Source organism: Synchiropus splendidus, chromosome 1, assembly GCF_027744825.2.
Source record: "Synchiropus splendidus isolate RoL2022-P1 chromosome 1, RoL_Sspl_1.0, whole genome shotgun sequence".
Taxonomy (NCBI): Eukaryota; Metazoa; Chordata; class Actinopteri; order Syngnathiformes; family Callionymidae; genus Synchiropus; species Synchiropus splendidus.
Window position 1 is genome coordinate 18,280,710 of NC_071334.1, and position 25,823 is coordinate 18,306,532.

General features: G+C 40.9%; 1 protein-coding gene across 3 annotated transcripts; it reads left to right on the plus strand.

The window, feature by feature from the left end:
* Positions 1-25,151, plus strand: osbpl1a (oxysterol binding protein-like 1A). Of its 3 annotated transcripts, XM_053884008.1 has the most exons (29): positions 1-289; positions 3,831-3,960; positions 4,026-4,111; positions 4,201-4,275; positions 4,340-4,451; positions 4,558-4,643; positions 4,763-4,907; positions 5,033-5,100; positions 5,178-5,222; positions 6,188-6,261; positions 6,450-6,513; positions 6,586-6,687; positions 7,219-7,344; positions 7,414-7,495; positions 7,738-7,844; positions 13,834-13,996; positions 15,543-15,720; positions 16,566-16,641; positions 17,356-17,490; positions 17,563-17,660; positions 17,728-17,910; positions 18,668-18,775; positions 19,255-19,344; positions 20,313-20,439; positions 22,261-22,368; positions 22,443-22,566; positions 22,627-22,717; positions 23,121-23,141; positions 24,294-25,151. In XM_053884008.1, the coding sequence occupies exons 2-29, from the start codon at positions 3,837-3,839 to the stop codon at positions 24,394-24,396; spliced, it is 2,901 nt and encodes a 966-aa protein (XP_053739983.1). In that variant the 5' UTR covers positions 1-289; positions 3,831-3,836; the 3' UTR covers positions 24,397-25,151. The 3 variants fall into 3 exon arrangements, with proteins under 3 accessions (XP_053739983.1, XP_053739993.1, XP_053740001.1); XM_053884018.1 differs by lacking the exon at positions 23,121-23,141; XM_053884026.1 differs by lacking the exons at positions 1-289; positions 3,831-3,960; positions 4,340-4,451 and having other exon boundaries at positions 4,073-4,111.
* The last annotated feature ends 672 nt before the right edge of the window (positions 25,152-25,823 follow it).

Genomic DNA, 25,823 nt, shown 5'->3' on the forward strand with positions numbered 1-25,823 from the left:
ATAGTACAACTTCCGCTACGAAAGATCAGCTGACACTTGTAAACAGAAAACACAGGCGTGTGAGAGTGAAATGGGTTGATGATGTATTTAATTAGCAAACAACCAAAATGATATAGGTTGCTAAATGTCTACGTGTCGAATCCAGAAGAAATGGAGGTGTTTGTGATTCGGTCGGGAACTGCAGGATCTACACGGACCGTTGCGCGTCACTTTCACATCACATGCTGACAGTTAATCTGTGTGGAAAAGTGGGTCTGACGGATCATCTGTTCCTGAGCCGAGTGAAACAGTAAGTGTATTTTCTGCCTAGAAGTGCACCTGGACTTTGATGATATGTCGACTGCTACGTTTGTACTTGCAGCATGTTTTTGCAGCAAGGATTGTTGGAACTACTGCTGTATTCAGTGATGCACACTAGTGAACAAGCACTTATCATTCAGTCGGAGACTCAAATGAAGCACCATTAGTTACTGCAAATGCCATAAAAAGAATCCTGATACGCGTTCATATCTTTTTGTGACCTGTATTGAATTAGATTTGTTATGTGGAGTTTGAAAAGTGCCGTTTAAACGGTTGTATTCACCACCCCTGACTAGACTCGACTGTGGTCGAAGGTGTTCTTCAGGCTCGAATAAAGGCTGAGTCATCTTTAAAGTCCTCCCACTGGTCTCCACACCCTGTGGCATTTGGTGGACGACACAGTGGGATCCATGGTGATGAAGTTAGTGAAGTAAAGTTAGTGGAAATTCTGGGGGACTGATTGAATTATTAGAGACACCATTGTGCTCTTTTCACTCAACATTATTAGTCATGCAGATAAGCAAGAATGGTGCGTGGGAAAAAAAAAGGAGTGGTATCAATAGACAACAGTTAACTTGGCCTATTGTTTTGCCATATTAGTAACATTCTTTGCCAAAGATATGGTACTGTACCACGCAGTCTTACTCAGCCATTTGATCCCAACCCATTGCCTGAACACTCTCTCATTATGCAGAGGTTCAGACAATTGCTGACCAACAGGGAGTTTTATTTATTATGTATTTATTTATTTCATTGTAATGATGAATGATTGTAATTTGATGAATGATACTTGTGGTAAATGTGTTTTGTATCTGTGTCAATTAGGTTCAAATGTTTGTCTGACTGATTAAAACCTGCTACACAAGCGGCATCCAGTCAATACTTTAAATGATTAAATGTCGCTTTTCCGTCATTCATTTATTCTGCTGGCTGTTGTGTGTCCACGTCACCATGTGACTGACTGCATGACAGACGCTTTATCTTCAGTGTGAGTCTGCATACCAAAGTGTGATTGCGCAACTCAATGTCATTGGCTGTGAAAAAGGGGAAAACAGAATGAGCTTCTTTCCTGTAAGGCTGGTCTGGTGACTGACAACGCTTCTGGTCCGTCCCTTTCACCTCCTTTGACTATGTATTTTGAACGCTGGCATGTGACTGCTCATTCACGAGGTCGGAACGGCGTAGTGCCTGACTCACTGTCGTGCTAAAGCACATTACGAGCTGATGTTCCTTCGAAATGCTCATTTTGGAAATAATAAATAATGCAAACATGTTCAAAAGGTCGTGTGTCAAACCTGATCTACTGTAAAATGTCACACAACCAACAGGGAGAAAGTCCAACCCGGGGCCTCAGTTTGGTCAGACGAATAGATCAGCTAAGCTGAGCTACACAACAAATGTTGCAATTGTATGGATCATAGATTGCACATTCAAACATTTTAATAAAGGGTATTTTGTTTACTTTTAGGAAGCTTTACGATGATAGGGTGCCCTTAGCCTTGGATTTTCACCCCCTCTTCTGGGAGTTTCCAGCTTTTTGTCAAATCTATTGAAATATGGCTCCAATGTCGGTGCTCCCTCATGTCAGTCAAATAGGGCTCCGCCTCTTGTGGTAGGACCTTAAAGAGGACTGTGATGTACAATGTCCTGTGCTTTTGAGTGAAATCCAACCCATCGCTGCCCCTCTTACCCGATCAGAGACTCCCCCTATCCTGGGACAAAATCCTGGGTAGAACCCTGCTGAGTATTATGACGTTTTCATCATAATACTCAGCAGACAGTCTGGCCTCTCGGACTTTGTCTCCAAACTTCCCCACTTGAGCTGCTCCTTTGACGTGCTCATTTCTAATCTTGTCCTTTCCGGTCAGAATTAATCCATGTGCATTCAGTCCATTTAGTTATGTTCAACAAAATGGCTCAACCTAAAATATTAATGTCATAAGGAGTCAGGACAGCTTGAGACAGCTGGGAGCTTAGTTTATAACTTTCTTTATTTGGGAAGTTTTCTTTTCATTTACACCTTAATATTTTTTTCAGTGTTGATTGTTGGTAGGAGTGTCCCAATCCAGCATTGATATGTGATATTGGACCAATATCAGCCAAAAAACAAGTACAAGGATTGTATCGGTTGCATCTGAAGTCTCCTATATACCAGCACTGATAAGCAGTGCATTTTCTGCTCCAGCACAACTAGACATTATACACAAATTATCAGAGCCAATATTGACTACCTCTAAAACCTTGCACTGCTGCTGGGATTTAACCATGGCCAGCAGAACCAGCATGATCCAGCATGCAGAGCCCACGAGGTGATGTAGGGGAAGTGATGATGGCTGTGTGGCAATATTTTACCATAAATCCAGACAAGGACGTTGCATCTGAGTGCAACGCTTGTCGTGCACAAGTTTCCCATGCTGGCTTAGAACTGGTAAGGTTTAATACGACCAACCGCACCGTGCTATTGAAGCAGCATCACAAACACCAGCAGAGGTGAAGAAGAGCAATCCTCAGAGATGATGCCTGGCTGGAAGGCAATAAGATGGCAATAAGATGCATGTCCTTTTAAGAGAGTATGGGTTTATTGGCTTTATTCAGGTTGTTTTTCATGGTCTTCTATTTTATTTTTTATTTATTTTATTATTATGTAGACCTTTGTAAATTTCTAAAATGTATGTAACCAATTGGTTCATAGGTAATGGGTCAGTTTTTCTCATACCTACTGGTTGTATCAGGACCTCCCTATTTATTGCCATAGTATATTGAGTTTTTAAATGAGCAATTAAAAGTTTTATCCACTCACATTCTTCAACATTTGTCCGAGAATGTTATTTTCAACATGTTCTGACATTTTTCATCATAATAATATCCGTCTTTTGTCTTGACTCCACATTTGCAGCACCTTAAAACTTTCATCAACTGCACTGCCATGAATGGACAGTCTGTCAGCTAACATTTGATAAATCAGTTTGAGATCTGTTTCCAGCGCAAATGACTGGTGCCACTGTTTTGTCAATTTTCCATCCTGCTTTCAAACTCATATTAAGTCTCTACCTGTCACTCCATCGGATAGTTTTGCAATGGAAGTAGATGGTTCAGATCAATTTCACAGAAAAGGAGCTGTTTAGATACACTTTTTGGAGTACAGTAATAAAGATTGGAACCATGCCTGTGGTTCATTGGCTGGTGAAGAGAAACCAGGGACTAGTTGAGAGGGCATCTTATAACCTGGCCAACTAAACTGAAGAGTTCTAGTGGGAAACAAAGACCAGCTAGCTGCACTGTACAGAAACATTAGTAGAGTAGATTAGTAGTAAAGGGCTGAACGCTAGGGCTTGAAATTTTCAGTTATTAAGCAAACGTGTGCCTATGCTGTCCTTTGGTTGCTTTCCTGAAGATGTACTTGTAATTGTGTATTTAAATATGACTTTTTTCCCTTAAAGATCAGTCATGAGGAAACAGGTTTTACTGTGTAAATATACATACACTTTACTTTCATTCAAGCTGCTCTTGACACAACTTGTTGCCTTCAGGGGTCCATGGAGGAGCTGGAGCCAGAGGAACAGTTCCTCCGGTGTGCCAGGAATGGAGACCTTCCTGGGATTAAGAGGCTTCTCATGTCCACAATCAAAGAGGAAACACGGATCAATATCAACTGCAAAGGTTTGTCCTTAAAAAGTGGCTCAGCTCTGTTGTACTTTGACTTAGTCATTGTGTTTCTTCTGCAGGGAAAAGTAAGTCCAATCTTGGATGGACACCTCTTCATCTGGCCTGTTACTTTGGACACAAAGATGTAGTGGAGGAACTACTTGAGGTAATAAGAAAGATATAAAAATGAGTGTGTATATATATATGTATATATATATATATATATATTAACTAAATGTGTGAACTTGATTTCAGGCTGGTGCCGATGTGAACTTACCCAACAACATGGGAGACACTCCACTGCACAAAGCCGCCTTCACAGGAAGAAAGGTAATTGAGTCTTGACGCACTGAGATTTTTATGCTCATTCACACTGATCATTTCGTCCGATCAGGAAGTGGTCATGCTGCTGCTGCACTTTGATGCATGCGCTACAGTCATTAATGGCACAGCACAAATCCCCAAAGATGTTACCCAAAATGCAGAGATCAGAAGCATGCTAGAAGGTGAGAGATGGGGAACATGAATACCTAACATAGCTCCATCATTATTGATGTCTGCTCAGATTTTTGGATGAGTCATGACTAAAGTCACTTTGCTCACTGTTTCCAGCGGCTGAAAGAACAGAAGAGAGAAAACTTGAGGAAGAACTTCTGGAAGCAGCAAGGGAAGGAGACATTTCTACTCTGACACGACTGGTGAGTGTGAAGCACAATGTCTATGACAAAAACAGCAAATCATCCCAAGCACAAAAGAACAAATTTATTGAGTGATGAAAAAAGCGTTAAATGTCTCTTTCTTCTCTTGTTGTTTGTAGCTGAGCCTGAAAAGGAGTCCAGATATCAGCTGCACTGATCTCCTGGGAAACACACCGCTCCACTGTGCTGCGTACCGTGGCCAGAAGAACTGTGCTCTGAAGCTGCTGAAGAGTGGAGCCAACACTAATATCAAGAATAAGAAGGGTAGTTCAATATTGAATATACCATCTGGACTCACTTACGATCCTCTGGGGACGCACAACTTTCCCTTATTACACTTGTCATTTGCCTTTAAAAAGCAGTTTTAAGGTCATGTTTGCCACCTCTAGGTCAGACAGTGCTGGACTTGGCCAGTGACACGGTGATGATTCAGCTTCTGCAAGGACACTTTCACAGAGTCAGTGTTCAGCTGCTTCCTTATTTCACTTGTTCCTCAATTACGCTGTAAACATTCCTGAAATGTGTCTCTCCCAGGGTTTGGCCAGTTATGCCAAGAAACACGAGGGTCAGCTCTACAAGGTAGGACTTCGCGCCGTCACAGCTCTTAATAGTCTTGTCTAGTTTCTTCATCATTGCCTGTTGAACTGTGGGTTGGAGAACATCGGTCTTCTTTGAGCTTGGTTGATTATAAATTTGAAATTTGATTCAGTTGAAAATAAAATGTATGTATTGAAGTTAGAAAGCATTCTTGAATCTGATGTCCTGACAGAGCCATCACCCTTCCTACCTGATATTTGGAAGAACAGGATGTCATCCGACACACGTCTTTCTTGTGTCCTCTTAACTTTATCTCCTCTTCACTGCCCCCCTCTGTGACTTATTGTGCCGTGTTTGGCAGAGGTGAAGCCCCGACAGTCTTTCTCCTGCCACAACTGTAAATTGCTTACTCTCAGTGGGGTGCTAGAGCCACACAATTACGGGAGAATGGAAAAGTTACAACTGAATCCAGTCCATCTGTAATAATACTTTTGTACATATTGACGTAATTGGAAACATTTGAATGCTGGTCCAAATCATGTTTTGATTCAATGATCAATACCAATTGAGATGATAACAAAAGATGAATGAAATTTCTGTATGGGTTTTAATTTTTCGCATGCTATTTTGCGATCAGCACCATCCAAGTTGTTACAAGTAAGGAAGGATGGAGTGCTAGCTCACTAGATGGATTAGTGCAGCTTATTTTTTCTCCTGTCTGTTTTCAAGCGTAACTCAAACATGCCGCATATCAAATGTTTCTGTCTTCAACAATGAAATTAAAATGTGCTTCTAACATTGGGCTTTTCAATTACAGCACATGTTCAGAGATACATTCCCCAAAGTCATAGTTGGGTGCTAACTTCTCCCTGGTCTTCTAGTTTTACTTCCTGAACGCCTCTTGTCTGTCCTTTGTTTCCAGGCCTGCTGCCCTCTCAAGTGTCTGTTTTCTCCCCAGCCACCAAAACAATCAGTCACTGATTCCTCTCTTGTGCTTTGTCCCGCAGAGTTCCAGATTTTTTGGATGGCATTCCTACTGGGTGGTCCTTCAAAATGGAGTTCTGTCCTGGTTCCCTAAACAGTAGGTGCCACCTTCGACTTTGTCCGTCGCCCTTGAATCAGAACTCTGATAACGTCGCAGATTATATTATTGCAAACGGTGCTCGCAAATCGATGTGACATTTCTTTTTGGATTTAATCTCAGTAAATTATCTGTTGACATTCAAACTTCGAAAGAAAAATAAGTTTGTGTTTATCTGTCTGCTGAAGGTGCGACGCCGATGCCAACACGAGACGACAGGGCTGCAAGTCTCTCACGCACGCTCAGTGTCTGGTGAGCTGACATGTAGATGTGCAACACCATGAGACACAAAATCTAAGTGTGTCCTCTTTTTATGGTTTTCAGATAGGAGCTAAAGACGTCTGCTTTTTCACCCTCAAGTGCTTTGATGACAGCGTGCATCACTTCAAAGTTTCACCTAAAAATGACCCAGAGGCCACAAGAAAAGTGTGTTTTGTCATCTAGACTTTCTGGCTGCAAAAATATGACGTTTATAAGAAGCACTAAACTTAGGCACATGTTTTCTGACTGGGTGCTGCCGAGAGTAACCCCACATAAGCACATAAGGGGAGTGTGAGTTTTTTTTTTTTCCGTCTACAACAATATATGCTGCATCAGCAGAAATTAATTTGGCTACAATTGTATTTGCTGTCGATGCTGAGGATGGTGTTTAATGCAGGAGGGTTTCTTTGTGAAAGCTGCTGCACAAGACAGCGGTGGTGCGGCGATAACCTTGGAGAAACACTCAGCACTGTCCATTAGATCTTGTGGGACCATCAGTTAGCCTGTGTGAGTCTGACAGAAGGACAGTAAATCAACTTTCATCCTTGATTCAATTCTGTGAGTCAGAACGAAGTGTTTTTAGGTGACGGAAGGTAATAAAGGGGGATTTGTCCTCTAGTCATTGTCAAGTCATCACCTCCTGTTCCAAATTCTCGCTCTTGATGAACTAATCTCGTGTCGTTGATTGTGTCTCAGGCATGGCTGGATGCTGTGGAGGAGCATGCAGCCTACAGCACACACTACTGCTCCCAGGAGCAAGGCAGCGAGGAAGAGGAGGAGGAGGACCCTGTGACACTGAGCGATCTGGGAAATTCCCTACAGGTGACTTAAATAAGACATGTTTCCACCACCTCCACTTGTCTATGTTAATCTGGTGTTCCTCATCTCCAGGCTGCGGAAATGAGTCACATGAAGCTGGAGAAGGAGGTGGCAGCGTTCCTCGCCATGCTGAAAAGCGACGGGCTGGCAGAAAGTAAAACATGTTCCTTCACGCTTAATTTACTTCCAATGCATACCGCAATAGGTAGCAGAGTGAAGAGTTCTCGGAGTCACACGGTGAACTGTTCAAGTTGATGTAGACAGCATGTAATTAAAATTACAAGCATCATTAAGCTGATTCAAACGGTTCAGGTTGGTGCAGTGGAATCTGAGCTCCTTTTAATGAAGAGAGCTGTGAGGTTTTTGTTGGCTTCAGTCAGCGTTTTCCTCCTGCAGGGTTTCCGTCCACCATCCTGCAGAGGATTCAGGATATCAGCGAGCTGTCCAGTGAGACCAGTTCTAACCTCAGCATCTGTCTCGGCCTCTTCTCCAAACAGGAAGGGGTGAGTTTCTTGCTCCGCTGGCATCATGGCTGCTCTCCTATCACTGTGCCAACATTTCTCACCAGAGTGTCGCCTGAGAGAGAGAGAGAGCAGCACTTAGTCTGTCACCGCACCCAGTTATCAACAATGTTTGGCTCAGATGTCAACACACATTTTCAAAGTATAAATCACAACAATGTGTTCGAGAAATTACTAAATCCTTTATACATGTTTTCTTAAATTCCAAAAGTTATTAGGTCAAACCAATTCAAAATAAATATATATATATATATATATATATATATATATATATATATATATATATATATATATATATATATATATATATATATCATTCTATTTCATCTTTAGTCATTCATTGAGAAATATGTAACACAAATTTATTTTGTTTATTTATTATATCCATTGCCTGTACTGTACTGTTCTGATGTTTTCTTTCTCAGTTATCATCTACTTTATAAATCCTGTTTGTGATGATGTAAATTTGTTATGTATGCGTAATGTCAATTTGATTATTTTTTTATCTTATATTTATAGTCCCAAAATATGTATTCTAATGTACTCCTATAGGCAGAAACCTCACACAACACCACTTCTTCAATTCTCTGATTAGACTATCTAAAGGGCAGGAAGGAATTAATGTGGTATTATGAGGAGATCCCTCCTTAAATATCCCTTCTTGGTGCAGAAGCAAACCTCTCTGGGATAGCTGAGCTCTCCACCTTGTCTCTGAAGGAGAGTCCAGACATCCAGAGGAGAACGTTCTCTCTCCTTCTATTTCATGATAGGCTGATCTAGTGTAATGCCTCCCTAACGTAGGCCAGGGATCACATTTAACTTGGACAGGACAGTGGGCACTTCCCCCGACCAGCGCTCTCCACATTGTAACTCAATGTGGCATCTATATCATTATAACTTCAAATCCGATCCATGTGAATGCAAAACTAGATTATGCAAGCCACTTCCTGTGTTGGCTTCGATCCCGGCAGTTCTGCGTCACACTTTGATGCAGATGAACTGCATCCAAAGACCACAGAATATCATATCTTACTATGTTGATAAACACAGCTGTTTTCATCAGAATCACCATGAAATACATGATTCATGTCCAAAAGCGCATTGCATGTGTCAAAGATGACTGTGATCTTTATGGTCTGTTAACCAAATCAAATACACACCTACTCAGTATTCTGCCCTGATGTCAGATCTCTGCAAATGCTTTGATGTTGATGCCGCTAAATCCTCAAAATTCGCCCGCACATTCTCATGCAATGTTTTCCTTCTATATGGAGTAATATTCTTTTAAATTGAGAATGTACGATACTTGGGTATTGTTTGCCATATTCATGCATGTCAAACTCTACTGTGTAGGTCACAGATTGTCTTATGTGTATTGTCAGAAACAGCAGAGCATCACTGTTTCAACTGAAAAATCAAAATAAAAGATTCACCAGTTGTCCACAGTAAGCTGTGTTTCAGGTGACAGCCCCAAGTTTCAGAAGAATCTCTCTCAGTGCCACTTGAGGTGCTATATTTACGTAGTGATATGAGCTTGAATTTCTAAATGAAACCATCAGGAGCATCATGCCTTAACTCCAACCACCATATTTATTTTACTTGATGGGCCACCTACTGCATCAGGACCAGCAGTGGAAGATGAAACTTGTGCATCACTCTGGGATCTAAAAGTCCATCTGACGATCTGTATTTGATGCCTTAAGAGAGAGAATGTGCTCTTTTCTCTGTTGCCTCCTGCTTATGTCGTGTTTTATCCTATGATCCAAAATCATTTAGCTTTGAAATCATATTTCATGGTCTATTGCGTCAAATGCTTTTTTTGTCCAGAGATATTCCAATGCTATGCTTTTTTGTCAGTTAAAGATTGATCTTTTTTAATTTTTTAAGTCTTCTGTAATGAGATGTAGAATCCATTCACAATGATGAAAAACTGCAGAATGAGTCTCAGTTTACTGTTCAACTGGGTTCATTGAAAGTGCTCATGAGTTCTTGTGACTGACACTATGGAATCAAATGGCTGTTGCATCATTCTCTTAGCTTCCGTTTCATAGTACTTCTCCAGCCTGTGTTCCCTAAAAGTTGCAACTGGGAATTCTGTTATCCTTGCAAAACCTGATTTAAATTCCAGCCACAAAATGTGATCCTCTACTCTCACCCCTCCTTTAAATCCCTATACCTACCCTCCCTAAGTAAATTCACAGCCTGCACAAGAACTGTGTGCAGCAATTTGAATTCAAAATGAAGCCATTGTCTTTGCTTTGCCATGTACTTGAGTCACATTTTGCCATGCCAACGGTATTGCAAGACTAAAATGCAGTCTTTAAAACACTATTATCATTGAATGAATTAGAAAGGCAGTGGGAACGTGTTTAATTAAAAACAAAGGTCAGCTGTGTCAGTGAGTAAAGCGTCTTGACAAAACGGATCTCGGACGCACAAGTTTGTTTTCTTGATTCTGGCATGCCTCATAAAGCATTATTCATCATGACTGTAATCTCCTTTTAAAATCAGCCGCTCCTAGCTTCATCAGGGAAAATGGTCATATGCAATCATGAGCACATGCATTTTTTTCTCACGGTACTTATGGTGATCCAAGTGTAGGCGATCCGGCTTGATGATACCAGCAGATGCTTGTGATGGATGACAAACACAGAGTGGATCACTGTATCATCAGTTAGATTTTTTGTACAGATTATTGTGCCACAACTTTTCACGTCATTTTAAACAGCTTTTTTATACTTTTTTTTTTCAGATTTTAATCTCAAAAGGAGAACATGCGTTAGTCACAGTTGCTCCCCTCTGAAGTGTTCTAATCTGATATTTTGCAGTGTGACGTGTCTCTGTGCAGCTGCTACGTTTGATGGTCCCCTGCTTTTCCACACACACACACTTAATGAATATTTAAACGGATGTGTGTTCACATGATAATGCTGCTATACATTGACGTGTGTCATTTGCTGTAGCGAGGACAAATGATCTGCACACAGAGACTGTTCTATTCCATAAATATTCCAATTGGAACAGCCTGAAGATGTGACTGCAATTATTCAAATTAGTGGCTGTTGGCCTCAGTTACAACACTTTCCATTCTGCTGTCTTGTTTCTTTCCTCCCACTCTCTGACACAGCTCAACCCAAAATGGCTGCATTTCCATAGGAGAAGAAACAATCCGGAATGTGCTCTCTTTTCCTTTAGTGTTTGTTGTGTTTCGCTGCTCAACTTTTTTGTGATGCGCGGTTTGGTGTTTGTAGAATGAGATTAGTTGGATTAGAATATTGCCTAATTTTAACTTGAAAGTCATTTCTTTCAATTAAAAAAAAATATAATTTATAATTTATTCATTGAACTGTAAACACTCAGATAACAGGTGTACTTTCTCATGACACATGTAGCCCTGACCTCATGTTCTGCAAGTCAACCTAGATTTCCTGTACAAAACATGAGTGCAGAGCAGCACAGCAGGGAGTGGTGACTACACCGTCGCTTGTCAGTTTCAAGCAAGACATGCACATATTTTAGTTACAGCCTTTACTAGCATCTGGATTGTTCTTCAAATCTGTCATCTTTTAGTGGAGTTCCTCTTCTTGTGACGATTATAACTATGCGTGCACAAATGCATGTGTCGCATTGCTTTGTTTTGTGTGGTAGGCTAATGTGAGGCTTATCGACTTTGTCAGACAACACACTTTGTGGATTAAGGGTGTGACTGTACACGTCTGCATAATCCAAGTGGAATGTGACCCTATTCAACGTGTCTTCCAGGCAGCTGCATCCCCTTTGCCTCGCAAGTGTTAACTGGGAGCTTTGATGTCAGAGACAAGTTGATGGTAGCTGGCCTCAGCCCTCAGGGATATGTTGCCTGAAGGGCATTTTTTGGCAGTGCCCCAAGTCGTGTGATGGAAACTCAAATGAATTAAGAGCTTGTCTGCGTCTCATAATTGCGAATAATGATTTTTGACACTGATAATGTTTGGTTTTTCCACACCACTCGTCTGTGGAAGCTGGAATTGAATTCTGAAATGTAAGACATGCTGTGTGCCATAGATAGCTGAACAAGGTTGGCAAGATCTCCGCTTGTTATTCACAATGAATTGTTGGATGTTTCTTTTTCCATGTCTAAACTTTCCTTCCCCACACCATGTTGGGTTGCACTTTTAAGGTGCTGTGTGTAAAAAAATTGAAAGACCTGATTTAAACAGTATGAATGCATTGTCATCCTGTGATCCTCAGTTTCACCGAGTGAGTTGTTTTTCTCTAAAAGCCAGGAATACAATTTAGGAAATGTATCAAATTGGGTGTCATTAAACCTAAGCTCCAGCTGGCTATGTTCTCCTCGCTGCCCTCAGAAGTGCACACTGAAAAACAGCGCAGGTGAATCAGGGACACATGAAACGCATGTTGAATAGACCAGCACACTTGTGATTGAGCCTGTGTTCACGGAGAAGCAGTGATTCATAACCAGGCAGAAGCAGCTGTGAACTTCAGCGGCCCTAAAACGGCTGACCGAGGTTTCACCTTCACATTAGTCCAAACACATCATCTCCTCTGCTTCGTCTTGTTTACCTTCTCAGAGATGATAAATACCATCAATTTATCGTTGTTGACAGCTTTTAGTGAACATTAGTATAAACATCTCATCAGGCAAGTTGGGAAGAAATGACCTCTTCTTAAGTAGGCGCAGCTGCAAAGTCTTAATTCACTGTCAATATTAGTTGATAGCAAAAGGGAGGTTTATATCAGAGACCGTGACTGTCATCTGATACGGTTTCTGGAGTCGTGTTCCTCCGAAAAGCTATTTGAGACGGCTGTCCTCCATTACAGATAAACATGGCTGGTCCCTCTCAGTTCTATCTCTGTCTCGCGACGTAGGTCTGATAATGAGAGGGGAGCGCAGAAGGGGGAGGATTCATCAGTCAACATGCCGTTTATCTACAGAGGCGCTGTCATCACGGCAGCTCTCACAAATGACACTGTTTTCTGCTCAATGAGAGCAAAAATAAAAACCTCTGTTTACTTTGCGTGATGTTAAAGTTGCGGTTTAAGAAAGGAACACTCGAAGAACAGTCTTCCATCGAGTTCAAGAAGCCTCCGTAGTGGGCTGAACAGAACCAGGGCACACTGGTGTGTTGGATTCCTTGGAAAACCCCGAAATTTCTGCGGATTCACTGGATGCTTTCAGCCGGGAGGGAGCTCTGCTGCTGGCATTTGATAGAATAAAGAAAAGAGAGTTGTTTCTGTGTAGTGAGACGTCATTTGGTTGTCTGTCTGCAATGCATTGGTGACCTTTCCAGGGTGTCCTCTGCCTGTCAGGCAGTTCATCCGCTACAGCCACAGGTAGCAGGGTGGCTAGATGCATATCACCATTATTAGCCTCATTTGTGTGAGCTTTTTCCTTTGTTCCAAGAGAAATGCTTTCATATGACTAATCAGGAGTCAAATGTGGCCACTTAAGAAAATTGAAAGAATTACTTAATCACATTCTTATAAATATAATAAGCTGCGGGTGGTTGGGTGTCGAGTAATTTATTACTGAAGTGCTCAAGTTCTGAAAACTTCAACCATCCTGTGTTTGCAGCAGATGTACTGTATGTCTGAGCATGTGCCGGAGAACATGGTCGGAAAGTATATTTCATGGCACAAAGCTGGATATGTGAGGGCTCCATGACTTGTGAAGAGGGTGTAAGTGTTCAGCAGTGAAAGGTTCGCCTGTGGTCATGAACCCTGAAACATAACCACTGATAGGAAGAGGGCTCCACAGGTGGGTTGCTGGTGTGAAAGCATAGAGCTCAGGAGGTGTCTGTCCTGTCGATGAGAATGAGAAGCTTGGCTCAGACACAATGATATTTTTATGAATAGATGGGAAGGTGAAAAGTTTGTTCTTCCATCTCATCTCATCATCCCTGTTTTTAATGTTGCCCCTTCATGTCTCTCAATGACAAGTGTGTGTGTTTGGTGTCTGTGTGTGTCTCAGGTGCGCAGTCTGAAATTGGAGCAGGAGGTGGAGAAGAACAAGATCCTCTCCCAAGCGCTGCAGACTCTGGCCACAGAGCATCACGAACTTGAGCAATCCGTCGTCAAGGGGTCCTCACCAGGAAATGCCCTCAGTGAGGATGAGTTCCACGATGCTTTGTCTGGTGAGTGGCTGGAGCAACATCACGTCCTGTGATGATGCCCTGTCTTAACTCTTACTGTTCGCTCTCAGGACGCTGGAATACTTTTTCCATCTGCCGAGTGTCTTTGATATGTTGTGGGGCTCCTCGAACGTAAGATCAGGTTGCCTGGTTGTGATTCACTAACCATGACTAATAAATGATTGAGAAGTTTTTATTCACTCAACATGTTGATCAGTGAGTTTCTGCACTCCACTGAAGTGAAGATGGTAAAACATGTGGTCACATTATTTAGATACTGCATGTGTGTTTGTACTCGTGGCTTCATTATTTACAATTATTACTCCTGAATTTATATTCAACGTATTCCCAGATCAGAGCAGAGACTCACTCCTTTCAAGACCAGTATGTGCGGAAAACTTCCAAAATGATCATCAACTCTTTAGTCTCTCAAAATGCCCGGTGACTGAGCTCCTGTACCTGAAAATATTTTTTTGCAACCTTGTTAGATCAATGAAGTGGAAACCTTGGATCAGCTTCAATGTGGTGCTCCAGTCATGACAGTGACGGCTTGTTGACTAGGCCAACACAGAGTTGCAAGAGCTTACCTGCAAAACACAGAGCTTCGATGAAGTCCTGTGTCACTGTGTGTGTGCTGTAATGCATGTATTGTGGTTGTGTGCCGTTCCCCATGTATCTCGTTCCAATGTAAATTGCAGATATATTGTTGTAAAAATGATTTTTAACAGTGTAGCAGAGATGGGCAATTAACTTTCCTCAGGAGCCACATTATATATGGTGACTGTTGTGAGGTGGAAGGATAAAATGTCACCATTATGGGGGAAAAAATCAAAATCGAGTGTTGACAGGGAGGAGGATAATGTGTGCAATTCTGAAATTACACTGTATAAAATACAATGAATTTGTTGGTTGGTTGCATCTCACTTGTACATTCTGTTCAAAGGTTCTCAATATGTCTTATAGATTTTATTTAAATGTATATATGATCAATTCCAGTGTGGTTTGCTACGGCTAGGTCTGCTCTTAGCTGACAATTTCTTGTAAGGTTTGTACATCCAAACACCTTCAGGCTTTAGTTCATGGCTGGCAAACTCAGTCCTGCATATCACATCCTGCCAGTGACCTATACGTTTTATTACAATGTTTAAATATAGTTAGAGATGTCCAGGGAGCCTCAGGTAGCTGGGATTAACTGCAGTGCTTCAGTAATCGCACATGAGAATGAGCCAAAGAAAATGAGCGCGTTGATAAGAATGTGAACACGATGAGCTGAGCTTATCTTACATCCAACATATTCATCTTTGGTTTCACTCACTAGATGTCTAGTGTTTGTTATGAGCACTGAGAATTGATGATCAAAAGCAAAAAAGATTTGTGCGGGTATCAGCATGGATGCAGTGTTACTGTTGTTCACTGTGCTGTTCTAGTCTTTGCATTTATCAGTCACGAAATTAGCTTGTCAGGGGGTGAAATATTGAGTTTAATTCAGTGTTGTAATTCCATGATATAATTCAATTAAATGTTGCGTGTGTCTCTTCATCTCGGGCAGAATCTGACTCGGAGCAGTCGCTGAGCGGCTTCGAGACCGTGGCCAGTTATTCCTTTGATGAAGAGGAGGAGGGCTCTCTCATGTTAAGCAGTCATTACAGCAGTCCCATCAGCATGTTGCAGGAGGATCACCATGGCGACAAGGACGAACCTCAATCCAACGGGATCACAAAGTATAGGTCAGGCTTGTGCCGTGTGCCCACACACAAACTTAAATTCCTCAAGCCTCTGTGCTTTTCTGACCTCTTTTCAACATTCAGCCAAGGGCATTTTACACAGAAATCCTTTTTTAAGTTGTGTATTTTTGTGCGGAGCTCCGTTTGTTGACTTCCACAGTCAGTAGCAGTTTAACTGACTGTGGAAGTTCCGTTTGTATAAGTGATCTTTGTTTTCATTTTGAGGCTCCCTCAGCAGCGTCTTCAGTTCATATTGTGAATAATTTAGAGCGAAGGCCAGGTGAGATTGTATTGAAAGACCTGAGCCTTTTAAATATTGATGAATTTTCACAATAACGTGACGATCCAGCTGCAGGGTTGATCTGTTTAAACTGTTGGTGCTGGCACCTGCACCGAAGGTGATGGCATTTTTTTTAATCTACACCTTGTCCTTTTTAGGGTCTCGATTAATGTTAAATCAAAGTTAGACGTTAAGAGGTGTTATATATTATCATTTCTTTTATTGCCTGTAATAGGCAGTAGTGTTTTTCTTTTTGAAAACATATCTTCAATGAATTAATTGCATTTTACCTGAAAATTTCTTATTTATTATATTCAGTTTTATATGATATTTGTTTGTTGTTAAGGTTTTCGGATTTGCATTATCAATATTATTTTGCCTGTAAATGTTGAATTATTTGCTGTGAATATTCATCTTGAAACTAATCATAAATAGAATTAATATATATAATATATAATATATAATAATATATATTAATACATTGAATTCCTATAAAGATGAAGAATACATGCTACTCATGTATCTGATGCATCTACTCTGCACTGATGCAGTCGTGTGACTATTTCAGGAGCAGTTTACCTGCACCCATGTTTTCAAGGAACGACTTCAGCATTTGGAGTATTCTCAGGAACTGCATTGGAATGGTAAGAATCCTTTTTTTGGAGATCTTTATAAAATGTCTCACAAGTCCTCCATTCCATCTATAGAATTTCAGTCTGGAACTACTCCGCCTCCTTGCATCTTTTTGTCTTTTTAATCTTCTATGTGCTGTTACTTTTATCTTCGTGGGTTCACAAGTTTTGTCCCCATTTCTGCTTTCCCTCCTCCCACTTATTCCTCCAAACAAACTCCATGTCCATGTCAGCAACGATTACAAAAGAAATACAATGAAAAAGCGTGACTTGAAGACTGTGCTGGGATTCAGAACTTTATGAGTATATGCAATAACTTATAACTGCAATGCAGTTGTTTCAGTCACAAGGCAGCCCCCGATGTTGACATGGAAACCCCAGTAAGAAGCTCCACTTGAAAAACAAGTCTCTGTAATGATTCACGTGTCGCTGATGGCAGTCAGGATATGTGGACGCAGCATTCTGACTCTTATTTTTACAGAATATATGTGCCGATCTGTGTCGGCTGTTGGCTGATCCAACTTTCTTTGAGCTAAAACTCCTATTAGAGACTCTATTTAATCTGTATCATCTCCTTCTGGGTCTGCCCTCAGAGACATTCGCACATACTCAGAGTCGATCCCTGCACTTAATCAGACGCCTGCTCTCGACCCCGTGTGACCCCTTCCTGGATAAGCTGTGAAAGAGGGATAAATGATAATGAATTCTAACCTTGTTCTCCACCAGGAACTCTCCAAAATTACAATGCCGGTGATTTTCAACGAGCCGCTCAGCTTCTTGCAGCGTCTGACCGAGTACATGGAGCACACGTACCTCATCCACCGGGCCAACACCTGCTCCGACTCCATAGAGAGGATGAAGGTGACTAAATGTCCTTTAGGTGCCTTGATGTGTGACGCTACGTGAATTCAATTTGGGGTCTGCCGTTAACAGTGTGTGGCTGCTTTTGCTGTGTCAGCTGTCGCCTCCCAGTGGGAGAGAACTGGAAAACCCTTCAACCCCCTGCTGGGAGAAACCTATGAGCTGGTTAGGTGCGCGGCTATAGCCTCTAATATTTCATTACCTGGATCTGAGCTTAAAGTCGTTTGTTTTCATCAGAGAGGATTTGGGCTTTCGGCTTATTTCGGAGCAGGTGAGCCACCATCCACCCGTCAGCGCCTTTCACGCTGAAGGTTTGCAGAAAGACTTTGTGTTCCATGGATCCATCTACCCCAAGCTCAAGTTCTGGGGCAAGAGTGTGGAGGCTGAGCCAAGAGGGGTCATCACTTTGGAGCTGCCCAAGTAAGAAGCTAACCAGCGTGTGTGCATCCTATATTTAGCCGGTTCAATAACCCACATACTAAGTCTTCAAATTCGAGAAGATCATTTGGTTTTCATTTCTGATTTTCATGAACTAGAGTGAGGAAGATTAAAGTTTGAAGGTGAAAGCAGCGTGAGAGAGGTGAGATCAGGAGTAGAGGGGTGTAAATCAATTGGAAATATGACTTTATACACTGAACATGATGAGCACAACATGTGGAGAATGTTATTATGCTTTGTAGTTTTGCTGCTGTCACATGAAAGATCCACCCTTGCATTGCCATTGCAACAGAGCAGTAATCCTAAATGTTTTTGGCTCACTTTGAACAAGTCATATTCAACTGTCATTTTACACTCATGAAGAGATTATGACGTGAATTGGTATGATTTACTGAGAAGCTCACCTCACGAGAAATGTTTTGAAAAATGAGTCAGCAGCTTCACTCTTGTCACAAGTTGTTTAACGCCTCGTTTCTTAGCACTGGTGGATTAATTTATATATAAACATTTTGCATTCATGATGAACTCAGACTGCCTTTTTTAAAGCTCTACTTTCTAGTGAAATAATGAATTGGCACTCACAAAATCTGTCTTTGTATCGTAATATTAATGGGGCCCATTAGTTTTCATGTGTTACTGTATTTTGTGTTGTTTGGCTAAACAGCCTACATGTATCCTTTTGTAGTGACTACTGTATTAATATTTTGGGCGACACTTCGTCTAACTGTTTTCCCTGCAGGTACAATGAGGCGTACACCTGGACAAACCCCACTTGCTGCGTTCATAATATCATTGTGGGGCAGCTGTGGATCGAACAGTACGGAAGCATGGAGATCATCAACCACAAGTCAGTAGATTTAACACTCCACCTTTATGTCAGTGTTTTTCTACCGCTGTACCGCGAGCCACAAAAAGACAGTCAGGTGTGGCGTGAGAAATGATCTAGTTTTACCTAATTTGTCCGGAGATAGAGGTGGGCGATATGATGACATAAAGTCATGAAAAATTAGAACTGATTGTGAATTTTTTTTTTTTTTTGCTGTTTGTTTCAGCAAATAAGATGCCAAAATAGCTGAGAATCAGCAGCTACCTTTTTCCCAAATTAAACGGGATTTTCTCCAGGACTTTCGGCTCAGCACAACTGCGCTGTCGCCGAGATTCTTTTGGTGGTGTGCTTTTTTAATTTTTTTTTTTAATGAACAAAGTGTGCCTCGGTTGAAAAAAAAACTTTGAAAACCTGATAACCTTGTTGTCATGTCATGTCATTTTATATGTCTTGTCATTTTTGTAAACACACAATGATTTCTATTTTTTTTTATTATGCAGGACTGGAGAAAAGTGTTGCTTGAATTTCAAACCCTGTGGGCTGTTTGGTAAAGAGCTCCATAAAGTGGAGGGGTTTATTCAGGATAAAAGGTATGGAACTCATTTAGTCTCCGTTGTATTGAATCGAATGTGGGTAAAGGCGCTTGTGTAATTCCCAGAAATGCTATCAGAACTCCAATAAAGATTGGCCCCTCATTGTTTATTCATTTTAGTGTTAGCTCTCTCAGACTCACTGTGCTGCAAGATGAAATCCCAAATACTGTCAACTCATTCTGTATATTCATGCTCATGCTTTTCGGACTCCACACTTACGAAATGGCAAGTTTATCATTTGTATTGCAGTACGTGAAGAAGACTGTCATTTATCCTGGTTTAACACTCTCTCTATTATCAGGTGTCTCTTTTATTTATTTCACTCAGGAGGGCCACTTCTGAAAAACCTCTTGCTGCCTCACCATTAATACCATTCCATCTGTATCTCATTTGCGCAAAATATTCTCTATAAAAAAGTATGATTCTGATTGTTATTATTGTTATTATTAAAGCCTTCACTATCCTTTTACCCACCAGTATGTTTGATGCCATGTGTCATTTACATGGTAATTAAAATGGCTTTGTTAACAAACCAGGAGCCTTGGGTTAAGTGGGTTCAGTGTGGTTACAGAGGAGCCTCTGCTCCAGCGCTGACAGGTCTCATTACAAAAAGAAATCTGCATGCAAATGATTAATCAACAATTCACACAGCTAACAATCCCGCAGATGGAGGCAGTGCTGTGGCGGGCAGGGGCGCTGTTCTAATGAAAGGATGGATTAATGAAGATGGAAAATGTGTTATCGTGGGAAGAGTGACACAGGGGTTTCATGCGTGTGACTCAACACTTTCTGCTGAGGAATGAGAAGGGGATGAATGCAGTCGTGCAGGGACGCTGAAAGGCGGACGATTTCACATATCAAGGGCATAGCATTTCTCATTTTTCTATTGGTGTTTACAGATCCGGAGTGAAATTGAATTATTGAGCCTGATAAAATAATGTCACGTGTTTGTGTGTCCGCTCCAGTAAAAAGAAGCTGAGCGCTCTCTATGGGAAGTGGACCGAGTGCCTGTATGTGGTGGAGCCTTCCGCCCTGGAGGCATATAAAAAGAACGACAAGAAAGGAACGGAAGACAAAAAAGGCGCCAGAACGGTAAGGACTCTTTCCAAGCTGTCAGAACTTTGTTGCCGAGATGTGATTAAAGTCTTTTCCATCTCGGTCTGAGAATAAGAATTGCATTATTTATAGCAATGAAACTTAGGGTGAAAATTGCATTTCTGCCAGCACATCACAGGGGAAAGAAATGCGCTTTTTAAGACGATCTGAGTGATGCGGAGCACTGCAACAGTTGACGTAACATGTGAAGCCGAATTGCAACACTTGGGTTACACATTTAGGTGTACAATGAAATATGCACAGAAACCAGTCCTTTTTATGAATGAAGAACTAGTGACCGTGTCTCATAACCTTTCTTTTTATCCTCTGTCTTGTTGTTTCGTCTGTTAATCTTGAGACAAGCAGCGTGACAAAACTAGGCTCACCAGTAAATTGAAATTGATTTTTCAAAGGAAAAATATATTGACATGAGATTAAAGCTTGTTGAGAATACCACTGTGTTTTCTTGCCTGCTTGATAATTGGAATTGTCCCAGTATTTCATCGCAGCACACAATATACAGCAAAATCTTTATGTGCCATTATGAGTCAATCTAACAAGCTGAGATCCAACTAACTACTGGAAGACAAAGTAGCACCCATGCACTTAAATGGACACACACACGATGAATCATTTCATGACTTCCCCTGCCTCTCACCCTAAATCTAACTATCCAAAACACATGGCCAACCTTAACCAGGACCTAAACCAAACTTAAATTCAATTATAATATTATTAGAAGTTCTTTAGACGTTTCAACCCTCAAATTGAGGCTTAAACTAGTGGGGACTGGCAAATGTTCCCCACAAGGAGGTGTGTTTCCAAGAATTAATCCTTACCGGTATAGCTATACAATTTCACACACACACACACACGCACACACACACATCATCTTTGTGGGGTTTCCCCAAATTTCAGCCCCACTAGTACACACTGATAGACTAACCTTCCCACTGAGGAGTCAGATGCAGAGGTTTTTCAGGTACAAATGAATAGCAGCGCACCAATTTGGGCAACAAGATCTTCACGCTAACCTTGCAAGAATATTACAGTTATGACCCTGACATCCCTAGTGAGAAAGCCCCAGAAGATTAGAGACGAAAATGAGGAAAATAGCTGATGAGAAAACAAGTGTAGCTAAGATAAAAGGAGGTTAGAGAGAGAATTCTGAAAGCCACACCGATCCTACTTAAACATATAGTTTTGAAAAATTAATATGTCCCAGCCATCGTTTTCTAAAATAACATTGTACACACAACATCATTAAAAAAAAAGGTTTTCACAAGCCATCATTCATGTTATGTTTGTTTTTGTGTATATCTCAGTGCTCCTGTCGTGCTCCGGTTACCCCACCTGCACCTGTGTCTAGGTGTCACATACCCCACAACAGGCACAGTTTTGCCAAACAAACAGGAACCTGAGTTTTCCAAGATTTCCACTTTTGCCAGATTTTCAAAAGGTGCCATTTTCGCCAAAGTAAGGCAGAAAGTTGGTGGAAACTTCTGGCCAAAACATGTAGAAATGTCATTGGCAAATGGCATTTTTCTTAATACTAGGCTAAAAACTTAGCACGAGACAATGCTTGGTCAATGGGCGGATTTCACTGAACAGAAAGACCAGAAAGGTGCTTGAGGGTTAGTTAAGACTCAGCTTTGGTCCCTCTGGTACTGCTCATTGCAAGTTCCAGAGCAGGATACTGCAGAGGGTTACTGTTTTTATTTTCACTTTTTCAATTGTTAGGCCTTGATCCCAATAGACTTAGGTGAGGTTGAACAAAGATTTGATAATTTTGGTTTCCCCTGGTCGGGATTTTGACAGGGCTGCAGTGAGGGTGAGGTCCCGCACCCAGCTGTGGACAGTGTGGACATGATTCCCGGCAGCCAGCTCTTGTGGAGAATAGCTCCCAGACCAGCCAACTCTGCCCAGGTACGGACTGATCCGGGCGTCAGAATTCCAAGTCTGTCTACACTGTCTTTAACCCTGAATACATCTGACCTCAGATGTACAGTTTTACATCCTTCGCAATGCAGCTGAACGAGCTGCGGAGAGAGATGGAAGGTGTTATTCCCACTACCGACTGCAGGATGAGGCCGGACATACGAGCCATGGAGAACGGCGACATTGGTAATGATAGAAGCAGGCATTCATGAGGTCACGTTCAAACACTGCACCTGTCGCAACCAGACCTGGCCAGCGAGGAGAAAAAGAGGCTGGAGGAGAAGCAGAGAGCGGCTCGCAAGAACCGCTCCAAGGCGGACGAAGACTGGAAGACCAGGTGAGAACGGCAAAAGTCTTCTCTTTTAAATCGCAGGGGGGCGAGAAACATGGTGGGATTATGGCTTCACACCGTCTTTCGTAATGAAGTGACCAATCAGTTACCAGACTGGTGAGAAAACAGGCGTCATTATTGTCGCCATGTTATTTAAAAGTGTAATTTGCTCTGATTGTTCGCTATGTTTGATTAAAGCACCATTTAATGGTGGTCATTCATTTCCTTATTAGGATTATTATTATTATCAGCATTAATGGCGTCTGCTTGCTTCTTATTGTCACTAACATGTGTTGGCTGACTGTGTCTTGTCGATTTCCTTCCTTCTCATGCTGCTTTGTGATGCCTGAAATAAACCCGTGTTTCTACCTGCTTGTGTTTGTGTGGCCTCCATGGCTGGGATGTGAAGGAGTCCTGCCCTTGGCCCCAGGTTAGAGCCCCTCTCTGCTTGACTGTGACGTGTGATGGGATCACGCTGGCCTTCAGTCACGCTCTTTTTTTTCTTTTAATGTTTCTGTCTTTCCACCGCCTGTCATATCTGCCCCTGCTTTCCTTTGCATCAGCGAGGAGATGTGATTTATCTCTCGCCCCCAGCTGATGGAAACTTGTGCCACTTGAGTTTATCGATTCACTCCAGTTGTGCTGCAGCTTTGGGACAATGCAGGATGTCAAATAACAACACACAATAAAAGGAAAAAAAGCTGACTAAGAAAATAAAAGCAGCTTTCATGAACTCACTTTAGCTAACTATTGTTTACTAAAAGAAACAAAGAAGGCCGCGTGTGTTAATGAGTCGGCAATGGAGACAGATTTGTGCAACAATCTTCTACAGCAGCTGAACTCGCAGCTGACTTTTGAACAGGCATTTATTGTTCTGAATCTGTTCTCCGTGATGCATTATGGATTATAAAATATATTCAACACATTCAGGTGAAAAATGGATTCAATACACAGCATAATGTGAACAAGTAAACTGCAGATGCAGCTGAGCGAGTCTCCAGACCCCATTACCTCAGAATCTTCAGTAAAAAATGAAAGCATACTAAAAACAAATGTCACGTTGTCTGCTGTGGGAGAAAAAAGGTTAAACAATTCAAACTTCACGGTGTAGCCAATGTTCTTCTCCCCTTTAGAAGGTACTGAGACATACAACACAGCTTTTCTGGCAGCAGAAACTATTGGAATATTCAATGTGTGATGTCTGTAGGCTTACATGTATTGGTTCTCATTCTTAAAATTATTAAAGAAAATGTTAGTCTGTTTTTGTTTGAAGCACAGGTTAATATTTATGAGTAGTTTTTATTTATTATGCTTTAAAATCATTTTTTAAAGAGCACATTTATGTAGAAATCCGTTGTTGATATACAATATAGGAACGTTTTATTATTTATATTTTCACTCAACATATGCCAAGTTTATTTTTTTTTGTAGTTTATTTTATCAAATAATAAAATAAATGTAACTTCAACAGAAGGTAGCTCAGTCACCACTATATGGATTTAATTCAAAACGCTTCTGGTTGACTTGCCCTTAAGAAATGTACCGTACATGCCAAAGTGTTCAACTGGGTCATTTCTTCCAGGTGGTTTCAACAAGGCACAAATCCTCACACGAGCTCCCAGGACTGGATCTTCTCTGGTGGCTACTGGGAGCGGACATACGGTCAACTGCCTGACATTTATTGATGAGGACGGAGTCAAGAGATCTCACCATTGTTTCCTCTGTGGAGTCTTTAAGAATGATAAGTGTATATTTTTATCCAGCTGTGACTCCTGAAATGGTGCCTTAAATGAGTTTATACTACATATGAGCTGTGGAATGTTGTGTACCGTTTTGTGCTCATGGAGACACATTCATATCACTTGATCTTTTAGAATTGTTTTCTTTTAAATGTTGAATTGTACATGTATACCAATTTAAATGGTTTATGTTGTGGTGGTTTCTCCTGCCGTGTTTTACTTCCTAAAAGATTATTATTCTCTACTAAAACATTTGTTTAGAATATGTTCGGTGATAACTTATTGCTTTTTTTTATTGGTTAATCATTTTTATTTTATTTTGTCATCTAAATGTATGTTGGAATCTGTCGTTCCCAGAAGCTCATGATGGCTGCCTGATCCGAGATTTATCACAAGCAAAACTTCTTGCTCAAATTTGATACCCAACATTTGATAACTAAGTCTCATTAAAAGCTCTTGAGGTGAAGATACAGGACAGTTGTTGTTCTTGTCGACTTTAAACGACGTTCCAAATTGAGATATCCTGCACCAATGACGAGAAATTAACCTCAGGAGCGACATCTAATGGCCACGCGAGGAACACCATCCTGTGTAAGTCAATTGACGTTTGCACAATGACTAATGTACCTCAGGGTTTCTGCCTTGCTTTTCTGCGTTTCCCCGATATTACTTTACACTTCAATCTTATAACTACAGTCATATTTTCAGCTATTTTTAAACTCTCTTTAATTCTGTTTATTCTTTTTCCTGATGTTGCAGGTCAATTTCAGTACAATTCAGCACATTGTGATTCGATTTTCTTTAAAAATTTCTCATATCGAGCTGTGCATCATATCCTTGTGTTGCATGTGTACTGTTTTGGTTGTTTCAGTTTGTCACTAGGAATCAACAACATTTACATAACATTAGGATGGAAAAAAAAATGCATATCATATGAGAGCATTCTTACTTTTAATTTACATACTTTACTGAGTAACACATTGGGATATTTCCCCACATTCATGAATTATTTCATGAAAAAATTATCATATTTTGTCTAATTTCCAAGTGTAATTTTTTTTGTAGAAAACATTGTCTACTGTCACAAATTGCTTCTCATTTTTGGTACAAGGAAAATACAAGAAAAAGAATAAAGAAAATTTTAAATAAAAAGTAAGTAAAAATTAACTGGTATGTATGAATAAGTTAGCAAGAATACACCCAAACACATGCAGTCACTCCCACATGAATAAGGAAAGGATGAATGCTAAGAAAAAAAAGCAACTGATTTATACAGATAAAAAGCAGGTAACATGTATAGAAACGGATGTTGTTGAAATAGTGTTCATAATATAGGAGATCTGCCTGCTGACAAGGACGCACCTGAATTTCAG

Bases quoted from the DNA above. Each gene is read 5' to 3' on its own strand.
- osbpl1a (XM_053884008.1), top strand. From the start codon at position 3,837: ATGGAGGAGCTGGAGCCAGAGGAACAGTTCCTCCGGTGTGCCAGGAAT. The intron at 15,721-16,565 runs GTCAGGCTTGTG...TGACTATTTCAG, and splicing joins AACGGGATCACAAAGTATAG to GAGCAGTTTACCTGCACCCA. The intron at 19,345-20,312 runs GTATGGAACTCA...TGTCCGCTCCAG, and splicing joins GGGTTTATTCAGGATAAAAG to TAAAAAGAAGCTGAGCGCTC.